This window comes from Argentina silus, assembly GCF_951799395.1.
Source record: "Argentina silus genome assembly, chromosome: 18".
Taxonomy (NCBI): domain Eukaryota; kingdom Metazoa; phylum Chordata; class Actinopteri; order Argentiniformes; family Argentinidae; genus Argentina; species Argentina silus.
This window is the reverse complement of record NC_139672.1, coordinates 12,163,342-12,174,300: the sequence shown is the minus strand read 5'-3', so window position 1 is coordinate 12,174,300 and position 10,959 is coordinate 12,163,342. Positions and strand designations below refer to the sequence as shown.

The 10,959-nt window shown below is 39.2% G+C and overlaps 1 protein-coding gene across 1 annotated transcript in view; it reads left to right on the top strand.

The window, feature by feature from the left end:
* Nucleotides 1–6,118: 6,118 nt before the first annotated feature.
* st18 (ST18 C2H2C-type zinc finger transcription factor) overlaps nt 6,119–10,959 on the top strand; it is a gene marked incomplete at both ends in the record, with an annotated part of 45,862 nt that continues 41,021 nt past the window's right edge. The window contains 2 exon segments of the mRNA XM_083689786.1: nt 6,119–6,157; nt 7,178–7,337. Coding sequence (XP_083545912.1) covers nt 6,119–6,157; nt 7,178–7,337 — 199 coding nt within the window.

Here is a 10,959-nt window from a genome sequence, read left to right as displayed (position 1 = left end):
ACCTTGTAGGCGTACTACTTAAGATACAGTGATTATTTTGAGAACAAAGAAAAAAGCACTTAGCTGCTTTTCATTTCTGTAAGAGGCATATACAATATGTGTATATTTTAATTTTTTTAAAGCATGACCGATTGAAACATTTGACTAAGAGCAGTTCAGGATCGAGAAATGGGATTTAGAAATCAGTGTTCGTTTACACAAGTTGAAATAATTGTCATTTGATTTAGAATTTCTGCTTTTGGGTGAAACATTAGCGAATGTGGCAATGTTGGCACGTGCTGGCAGGAAACAGACTTCAAAAAGGCTTCAAATCGGGACCCAAGAACGGTGCGGCCCTCATGGAGGAGAAAGCACCAACATCACTTTCCCAGTTCACAGCGGGGAGCATCGCAGCCTCTCTGCAGAGCGCTCTCTACCATGTGGGTCTAGGGGTGTTTTAACAATGTTTAGCTCTATTTTCCTCCATTTAGCATAAGCCTGTTGTCACATTTGGATGGCTCCTTCATAAAATTTATGGTGTGATTCCCTACAATTTCGGGACAGGCCTGAATGACAAAATATGCAACACAACATTCGATACCGAGGTGGCTGGCAAGCAGTAACCATGTGCACTGGACAGGCTCTTAGTGTAAATGTTTACAACCCCCCACTGTGCTCAGTGCTGCTGGGAGTCACTCTCATCAGACTAAATAGGATTTAGCATTGCTGTGTGTTGTCTCAAGCTAGTTTCACCCACAACAGTGTCGGATGACTGTTTTCAAACTACTTTCCATCACAATTTTAGTTGGGAGAAAGATACTGTGCCTTCCTCAGAACTTGTCTCAACATATTGGCTAGCTTACACCCAAAACCTTTTATTCAAGTCAGTGTTTCAGAAGGGAGCTGCTGTACATGCAAAAAGATATGCAAGAACCTCATGAAACCAAATACTGCTGTCAGGGATGTTGTCTGGGTCTGAATATATTGTCCTCACCGTATTCTTCTGAGGAGATTTGAAGGAGAGGAGGAAGTAGGTTGTTGGTGTCCACGATTCAGTTAATTACACAATAGGAAGGAAAAGAGAATAACGGTAAAACAGGAACTTTTTAGGATTCTAAAAAAAAAAAAAGATTTGACAGTTGTAAGAAAAAATTTTAGAAATGTATAAAGATTGGATTGTTACATGCAACATTATGATACTAAACTGTCGACAGTCACATTGGAATTCAGGTAGAACCTTCTCTCTGTTGGAATTGAACATAATTATGTTTTATGACTAACCCCCTTTAGCTTATGTATGACTGTCTACACTGTGAATCCAGGATTCTCATTTACTGAATACCATTGTTTTCATTGCATGCTAACCTTGGATGAATGGTGGTCAATAATAAAATAAGTATATTGCCATCTACATAGCAGTCTATTATCCTGATGTACGTTTGCAACCTGCCAAGATCCTTTCAAATCATAGGTTTTGTGACCTCCCAGCCTCTTAAAAAAATAAATCACAGTAGCATAACATATATTGTCTATTATAGATCAGCAGGCATTGATGCATAAGTGCAACAAGTTGAATAGACAGATGGATCTCTCCTCAGCTCTACTCAAAGAGGAACAGGAATCCATGCAAGGGATAATAAAGACTGCTGCTTTGAAATGGTTGAAATTCAAAGCGCTCCATCCTCCTGGCTTTTCATTACTTGTCATCAGATGTTTGAAACACTCAAAGAAGGTTTACAGAGTTCTAGTGTATTTGTAATATCAAAACGGTTATATGAAAGATAGGACACAAAGAATGTCATGCATGGAGTCTTAGATTCTGCCCTTTGTTACTCATATCTTTCTCTATTTCAAGATCATACGTAAGTTGAATTTGATTTTCTCACATCTTTGACACTACGCTAGATGAGGCCGCAAATAAACAAGTATTATTCATGAAATAAATATATGCATGAACAAAAAATTATGGATAAATGAAAATGAATGAGAGCGCATTATAGCACTCTTATGTTTGAAAATCAAAATGAAACGAGTCTGTCGAAGAAGAAGAACCAGTGGCATTACGGCTGAAACTGCAAACCAAGGAGTAAATCGACTTAATGCCGTCACATTTCCCTCTATTCATGCCTAAGAATGGGGTTAGGGAAAGAGATTAGGTTATACATCTGCTGTCAGAGACCAAGTACAGAACTTCACCTACACACAACGATGATCAAACAGACATGTCTCATATCTTATCCTTTATTGTCCCTTCTTTTCACTCTTTCACCACAGGTTCAGTACAGAATCCCAGACAGGGGCAGATTTAATGTGTGATGAAATGTCTGAGAAATATGGGGGAAGAAGGAATATCTGGATCTTACATTTTCTTCCCACATGAAAAAAACATAATATCACTATTAGTAACACATATCCACATAAATATGGATAATTCTGAATTAAAACAGTGCTATTTACTGGGTTCTTACTGAAAATCGTCTTCCATCCATCTGATCGCATGGTTTTGTTGCTAATTACCGCAATAGAGATAATTCACCATATGAAAAATGAAGCTTTGGGGCTCCTTCACTCACTGGGAAGAAAGAGTGTGTAGGTTTGGTTGAGTAACTGTGCCGTACCCTAAGGCAAATAGGGGGAAAGTTCAGTTAGAAATACCAACATGTGTGGTTAACAAGATTTATATCTGGAGTGCAGAATTTATGACAAATAACTCTACATTTTAAAGGGCTCCCCAAGTCATTTTCACATTCAGTTCAGATTTGTAAGTAATCCTCTCAAATATAGAGTGAACTATTTCATTTGCAATTGAGAATAATTATTCAAATACCAAACACCACAAATCCCATTGATTTCAGTGCATGACACCATTTTCCATTTCCTCCTCCGAAAACAAAACAGCAAAGAACCTGGTAAACATAAAAAAAATCTGTTGTTTTATTTAGGTAATCTGGCTGCTTACTGACAAGTAAATAATCAATACGAATAGTTTTTGGAGTGTCTGAAAATAGACCGATTTAAACTGTAACTAACAGCCATGCATTTTTCCAGCTGCAGTGCAGTGTTGAGGAAATGACACCAGCTTTGATGGGTTGTATAGCTTTTGAGATGAGCCTCTTTATGCTGCTTGCAGTTCCATTATGGCTTTGTTCGAAAGCTTGTTTACCTGCTGATAACATACACTGGTGGATTCAGGAGCACCGATCCAAAATCTGCTGCCAAAGTCACTCAAGTCTCATTGTATTGCAGGGGGAGAAGAATGAAATGTTTACGTGGAGGGGAATGCAAATGCTAAATGTGAAATCAAACTATAGGACCAATAAGAGATCAGAATAACTTTGCCAGGTTTTATTTTTAGTCCGGTTGCAATGCTAGCTCTGTAGTTAGCAGTGCCTTTGAGCCTCTGTGCATCAATATGGCTAGCATGGCTTTGCTCTCTGTTTTTTGGATTCTATATCTTTTTTTTTCTTTTTCTTTTATGAAAATGAACATCCAAGGGGGCAACTCTGATTCCACCACAATGTTAAATCTTTGTGATATTTGACAGAATTTGCGATGCAACATAGGTTTATAGCCTAATAGCAATGATGAAATCTGTATTGAGCTGTCCATGTGCTTACAGTATTACATGGCTACTGAGAAATCAAGCACATCCGACAGAAAAGTCAAAACACTTCATATTCCCTCAACATTACAGCGTTTTCAGTGTCATTTTAGAATAGAAGCAATGTTTGCAGATCCGAGGCATAGGCCTAGTCTTGCTTTGTCTAATAACGGAAGACTGCCAGACCTCCGTGAACCATGACTCCCCTACATATAGGCAGGTCTCCAGGGGGCCAGCAGGCCCACAGACGGGCATCCAGGGGGCCAGGTGACCCTGTCTGGGAGGTTAGCAGGAAACACTAAAGAGGGATGGGCAGGGAGATGAGGAGCCACTGGGTGCAAGTGTGTGTGAGGCTGGTGATGGCAGCTGTCAATGGTTTGGAAGGAGAAGCAGACAGATTGTGCGTTCTGTTGGTGCAGCCAGTTCGCCACCTGGCAGGCTTTTCCTTGTTAGAACTTCTTGCTGTTTTCTGTTCTCGTCGGAGAGATGTTTTTCCCTCTCCTCATTGACATTTCAGAGGAGATTGAGATTTGTCTCACTGTTTAAAAATGGTATTTGTGGTGAAATTACAAATATGCACTCTCTGTTCTACAGTATAGGCGCAATGTTAATCAATGGTACTTTGTCTCATCTAACGCTATTGAAGTATCCAATGACATGTGTGATTAACTGCACTATGTCCATAAAACACATTATCCATTATGGTTTATTATGACTGTAATTAATCAGATATGTAGGCACCCAGACAAAATGTCAGTTTGATCATCTGAATATTGTCCTTATCATGATAAGTTATTAAAAGACATTCATTGACATTAATTAACATGTGTGCAATAAGAAAATAATTAATTCAAATTATCGGTCACCTCTTCCTCTCCAGGAATCTGATTGACAAGACAAAGTAACGTGCAAAATGCTTTTTCAAAGCTAACAGCCTGAGGCACCCTCCATATTAGTTAGTCATTCCCTCAGTATCACACCCGGAATCTGTCATTTCACAATTTTCTTCAATAATGCATATGTGCCGCTCTCACCACTTCGCGACAGAGGCTGCCATCTAACAAGTTGATACAGAGCGGTGCAATTCACGTCCAGTTTTTAGCTCCATACAAGCAAGCATCTGAAGCAGAATGGTCTAGGATATGTTCTGTTCTGTTCTGTTCTTTCTCTAATTCTCATTTCCAGGGTTCAGTATAATCAAGATTATCTGCTGTAGGATGAGACATCTGAGGATATGATAGATGTCAATGAACTTTGCAGGCCTTTACGGTAACAGTCATATAATTTTTCCCTCCTATAGCAGAATACTTGCCCCTCTTCACATTACAGACATATCCCGTTGTTTCACCCAGTTCCATAACTTTGTAGCCACATCGCTACAATCCCTCACTGGTTTCATGCCATTTTTGTCATATTTTGATGTTTTTGGACAACCATCAAATATTGACTATTCTGGGCAAAATAAAATCAAATTGACTTTTTGGACGAACCTCAGATAGGCTATTGGATTTGAAAACAAAACATGAGATTAGTTAAACCTTTGTTTCTACTTAAGAGGTCATGCTTTGTAACAGGTATGTAGCTTCAAATAAGCTTTTGAGGAATTGTGTCCTGGTTTTATTTATTTTTGGGGGAGGGGGGTCCGGTGTTTCATGAAGGAAGTAGGTAGCAAAGGTCAAAGGAAGTCAACTACAGTAGGCCTATATAGGAAGTAAAGGAGAATGTCCTCAAAGGTGCATGAATAATAAACTATACAACTAGCCTAGCTAACATGTTGGTTGGTGTGCTAGCACATTCTACAGCTACAGACATGGCATGGCGCTATATATGCTACCTCATGCTTGCAAGCTAGCTCGCTACATTAGAGTTTGCAATCATTTGTATTTGCTTTGATAGTAGATTATTTTCAAGTAATTTTTAGCCTGTAATGTTATTGTTACAATTGATCCCCAGAAAGCTACATGCTACTACAGAATTGGGATGCTATACCAGTTGCCTGCCACTCTGAGATCATTGTGTCGGCCGACATATTGTATATTTTAAAATCAGGATTTCCACTGTCTATCCTGTTAATCACAAAACATTTGCCCGTTTGTTCATTGTCACAGCTCATAGATTGACCACAGACATGTTTATGTTCCCAAAAAAGAAAAAAAGGAGCAGAGGTAAGCGTCAAAGCCAGCTGTTGAACTGAAAAGCACACTGTCCAAGTTGGGGGGGGAAGAAAAAATAAGGTTTCCAGAAGAGGATAGTTTGCACAAAAGTTGCACTGTTGGTTCTGAGTGTGTGGTGTCAGCCGGTCCCAGGCCCTGTGGGCCCTCACCGTACGGGCTTGCCGCGAGACTGACTGCAGCTCAGGACATGGCCTCGTTTGTTCACGCTCCCCCCCTCTCTCTGAAAAGAGTTATGCTGTCCGTTTTGAATGGACAGCGTTTTTCTTTGTGTGCTCGATCAAAACAGAGGGCAAAGTTAGTCAGCAAGTTGCATAGCTTCTGCATTCTAATTCTTCAAGCCTCTTTTGTATGAAGTTTGAACACAATGTTTTACACTGTGTGTGACCTGACTGGGATGCTGGAGGTAGGATATTTTTTCCCCCAATACAAAATAGAATGGGGTAGAATCTAATTCAATAGTCCGCTAGGCTACTTCTCATATTTGATTGCAAATATATCTGCTATACTAATGTACAGTACAGTGCAGTCATCATGTACTGTAACCTTGGCATATAGGCAAAGCTAATGCATACAAATCATGGTACAGTATACTACAGCTAAAATATTTATATGCTTTTTATCTGATCTATTTCCTAACCACAAGGTATTTGCCTATGATTCCCTGGCACTTTTGATATTACCTGAAGGCAAATGGTACAGATTTATACAAGTTATTTACAACAACAGCCAAGCCATTCCTCTGGAAACTAGGCTGCAGATCAAAGGATTGTTTTGATCTCTACTTAGCATATTTGTTTAACCTAGCCAGTGATTCTGAAAAGTGCACAAGCTTTTCGGTGATATGCAGAGCACCCTTTATCCGTCTTTTTCTTGTGTTAGCTGTGGATTTAAGTACTTTCTGTATTTAGGAGACAACTGGATTTGCCAGCTTTTGAAATTTAGTTGCCCACTGCTAGCAGTCTTGGCACTCAGCTATAGATAACTAGGTATGTTCCACAGCTAATCCCGATCGGCCTTGTAATAGTATTTGTGGACTGTACAGCACTCAATTAGGGCATAATGTGCTATTTTTATTTCCTTTAAGTTGGATTAAATTTGAAAATGTGTTTGTTTTTTCCCAGTTCTAATCTACTGTTTACTTTTTAAACTATTGTTTCAGATAGTTGTGAGCAAGCTTCTCTCCTCACACAGGATTGCAAAATGTCAAACAAGAAACAATGTCCAAGCAGTCTAAAAAATATGCCAGGGCAATCAGGACATTTTCTGGAAAGCTTAAGAGAATGCATATGCACACAATGCCCTAATTCTCTCTTACTTTGGGCTTGGGAAAGATGAGCCCAGGTTTATTGGGAGCCAGAAAAGGGGGCAGATGGCTCACAAGAGGGATAAACCTGGGAAGTCATGCTGTAAATGTGTTTTACAGAAAACAATGAAAGGAGCGGACAAAGCGATTGTGGCAAAGTCCTTTGGAAAATGGAAAAGCAGCTCTCTAAGGTCCAGGACCATGGAGAAGCCGGATGAGCCGTCCGAGGAGAGCAAGGAGGAGAACCTTTCCAACTGCACCTGTGAGTCCCCGCAAAAAGGCAAGGAACCAAGATGGAAAAAGTACCCCCATTTACTTATTTCAGATTTCAAACAGTTCTACTTCTCTCTGCTTATTTTTTGGTTGTGGCCATTTTAATTATTATTGTGGCTTGTTTTCGATGTGACTCTCTAGCCCGCCTATCCGGTGAACAAACAAACCACATTGTTGGGCAGGAGATTTCCTTTTGAGGGAAAGTGTGTCTCCAATGATACGGCGTTGCCAGAAAAAGACAAAGCAAAAAATAGCAAACACAAAAACAGTCACAGGTGCATGGGAAAAAGAGAGAACCCAGTGAATGGTCACTGCGGCCCCCAGGAGGTCTTTCACTGTAAGCCAGTTGCGGTGGGTGGACTTCTGACAAGGACATTGGTTAGGAGCCAGGTGGAATGTGTAACTGAGAATGCTCCTGTTTATTCTTTTCACATGCTAATGTGGCTTCTGTGTGACTTTTATGTGGCAAAACTTTTTCTTTGAGTCTCCATTTTGTTCATTTCAATACCTACAATTACAATGCTGTTTTGATACCTTATGAGCTCCATCTACCATGTAATGTTATAATTCATGATACCGTGTCGTAGATAAGAAAAATTCAACCTTAGTCGGAGGCCTTAGTCTACGGGTATACCTCTCCATTCTTTAACCTTACAGTTATATTTGCATTTTAGCATACTGTACATACAGAAAGAATCCAAATTTTAAAAATGGCAGAGAAGCTCCACATACTGTACAAATGCACCCCTATGTGGACAGAGTAAGAATAGAGCAGTATTTGGATGACCAAAGCTGGCCTTCCTGCTCATTCAGGCCACTGGACTCATATTTCCTGTCTACTTTCCCCAATATTTATCCTGTCTTGTTACCCTCAGATACATAAAAGGTATCTTAAGCTTTCATTCTAAGTTCAGTCACAAATGTATCTTTGCCTGATCTGCCTCTGGCAAATCCAGTTCCTGTAAAGGGCAATATGGCTCCACTAGCTGAAAACCATTCCCTATACCTTCTTGTGTGTAAACGTCTGTAAATAGCATAAAAGGCATTATCATCTGCTTAGGATCTCGTCTGCATAGCCACTAAAACAGGCTGTCTCAAAGGACAGTGTTCCTATTTCAGCCCCAACCCTGAATGACTGTGTGTTCAGTATAATTATCAGGGAGGAGTGTTGCCAGGCTATAATGCAGGATGCCAGGTGCACACTTCCACTCTCTCTCCCTTTTTCAGCAACTATCTACACAAGCTATAACTACATAGAATACATACTGTAACCCCAAGGTAATATGTTGCCTTTTTGTTTTGTCAGTGGTGAATTTACGGTATATATATTCCTGTTCCTTATATGTTGAAACTGAAATCGGCCATTCATTTTCTCGTCTGTTGAAAGGGGTATGCATGAAGAGGGAGAAAGTGCAACACTTTGTAGTGCTCCATTTTCCTAAGCCTGCTTAGGTTATGTGACTGAGCCATGCTGCTGTGTGAAATTGTATCCCGATACTGGCACTGTATCCTTGTGAGGGAGTCTTGTAAAATGGGTTTACTTAGCGCCTTTGCTGGCATTTTCCGAAGATAGCAAATGCACAAACACTGCCCATGATCGGATTAACTGTACAACAAAATGATGTAACTCTTTGTCTCCCTAGGTTCCTCTGCATTAGTTGAGTGGTCAACTAGTAAAATGTAGCTTTATAGAGCCAATCCTACACAGAGTTCTGCCATAAGGGTGTCTTAACAAGTACAAGTACAGTACATGACTGACTACGGCTTTTCTATAGTTTATCTTGAGCATGATAAAACATTCTAATTCTACATTCAAAAAAGTACCATGTTGAACTTTCATGTCAATGAGACCAGCTGAGATTGTGATACCCTCTCCCTTGGGCCACCACCCATGGCATCGATCCCCCACCAAGAGATACAATTACGTTTTCAAACTCTACACCCACTGAATAGGATTTGTCAAATTCAAGAAACTGACTCAAGAAACTCAAGTTAGAGATGCTATTGACCTCTTGCATGCACATCTGCTTTTTGGTGGATCTGGAGTTACCCTTTGAGGTCATTGTACATTGACCTCAAATGTACAATGTACTGTCCAGACATTGTCTGGACAGTAACAAGGTAGTTTACGTGAGTTGATGATAGAATAGACCAATACATGCAGTATATTGTGCAAAGTATATGAAGCTACACAAATATACACCCATTATTTTACATATATCTAAACGTGGTGTATATTGAATCAAGGTGTGTCAAGACCTTAAGTTAATTACCCGATTTACGATACAATCAGTTGCAACATCTCCATGCATCCAACTTATTTACATTTTAATTGCTACTATTACTTATTTGTATTTTTTGGGATGTGACCATAGCAAGCCCAATTCCTCCCCTATACTAGAAAGAAGCAAAATGACTGTTTTTCACTGGAGGTTTAGATGCTTGTTTATCACTTTTAAATACCATCATCTTTGCTGAAATCCCCTCTCAAAAGAACCTTTCACTTGCTGGAATAAATTCAAATTAAAATTTAAATCCCTCTTTGCATTTCTTCAGCCTCTTTTAAAATAGCTGCCTCCTTTTAGAAAGCTGTTTATGTAGTGATCTGTTCATAATCCAGTTTGTTTCTCAACAGCGAAAAACACAGAAATCGTATTATCACTATCTTGGAGAGATGATGCGAGAAATCAGGAAGTATATAAATGTCTGGATCTGGGGAAGTTTTCAAAGTGCTAAATCTGAAGAATAAGGCAAAGCCGTTTGATAAAGTACTTCGAACATTAACATTTGACTTGCAAATTATCGATAGTACATTGTAATGAGAATTCAGAATGTATCAAATACCTTTTGTAATGCTTTTAAAAAAAACTAGACAATGGCTGTTCTCTGAACAAATAAACAGAAATCTCTCTATCATTCTAATAGAAAAGAAATATATATGCTAGGTAGATATCTCATCAAAATGTTCTTGCATGTGATGTACAGCTTTTGTTGGGGGCATATGAAGATTTAACCATTGACACAATGGTTAAACTGACAAGTCATCAAATCTCTATAAAAAGCCCTCCTCAATCTCACAAGATGCTCACCTTCTCATTTTTAGTAGAAAACAAGATCAAATCAAAAATAATAATGCATAAAAACAGAAACATCATTTACATGCAGTGCCTTTTGATAAATATCCAAATGTTGAAATGTAAAATAAGAGGCTATTTGGAGATTTAATTTGCTGGAGCTAGATTGGATTTATTGTTTGGAAACAAATTATAATTGTGTCTCCAGAAAGTTAACAAAGATCTAAACAAAAGGAAATCAATGACCAACCCCATTAATCACTCACAGCAAGCTACTTGTGCTGAAGAAACTTACTTCATAATCAATTTCTTTGTTTTGCTCAAAGGGCATTTGCATTCTCATTCACGTCAGCAAGCTTCCTGTATTGGGTGCAATCAAAACCTTGTAAACCACATTAATGGGAGTAGTATGTTCAAGTGTATATCTGTGAATAGTCGTGACAAACAACGCCTGTCATGCACACTGGTGTAGAGGGCATTAGAACACAGACCACCATGCTACTGATAAGGGACTTGAGTTCTTTGTTGATTCGCCAAGAACAAGTATCAAGGTGG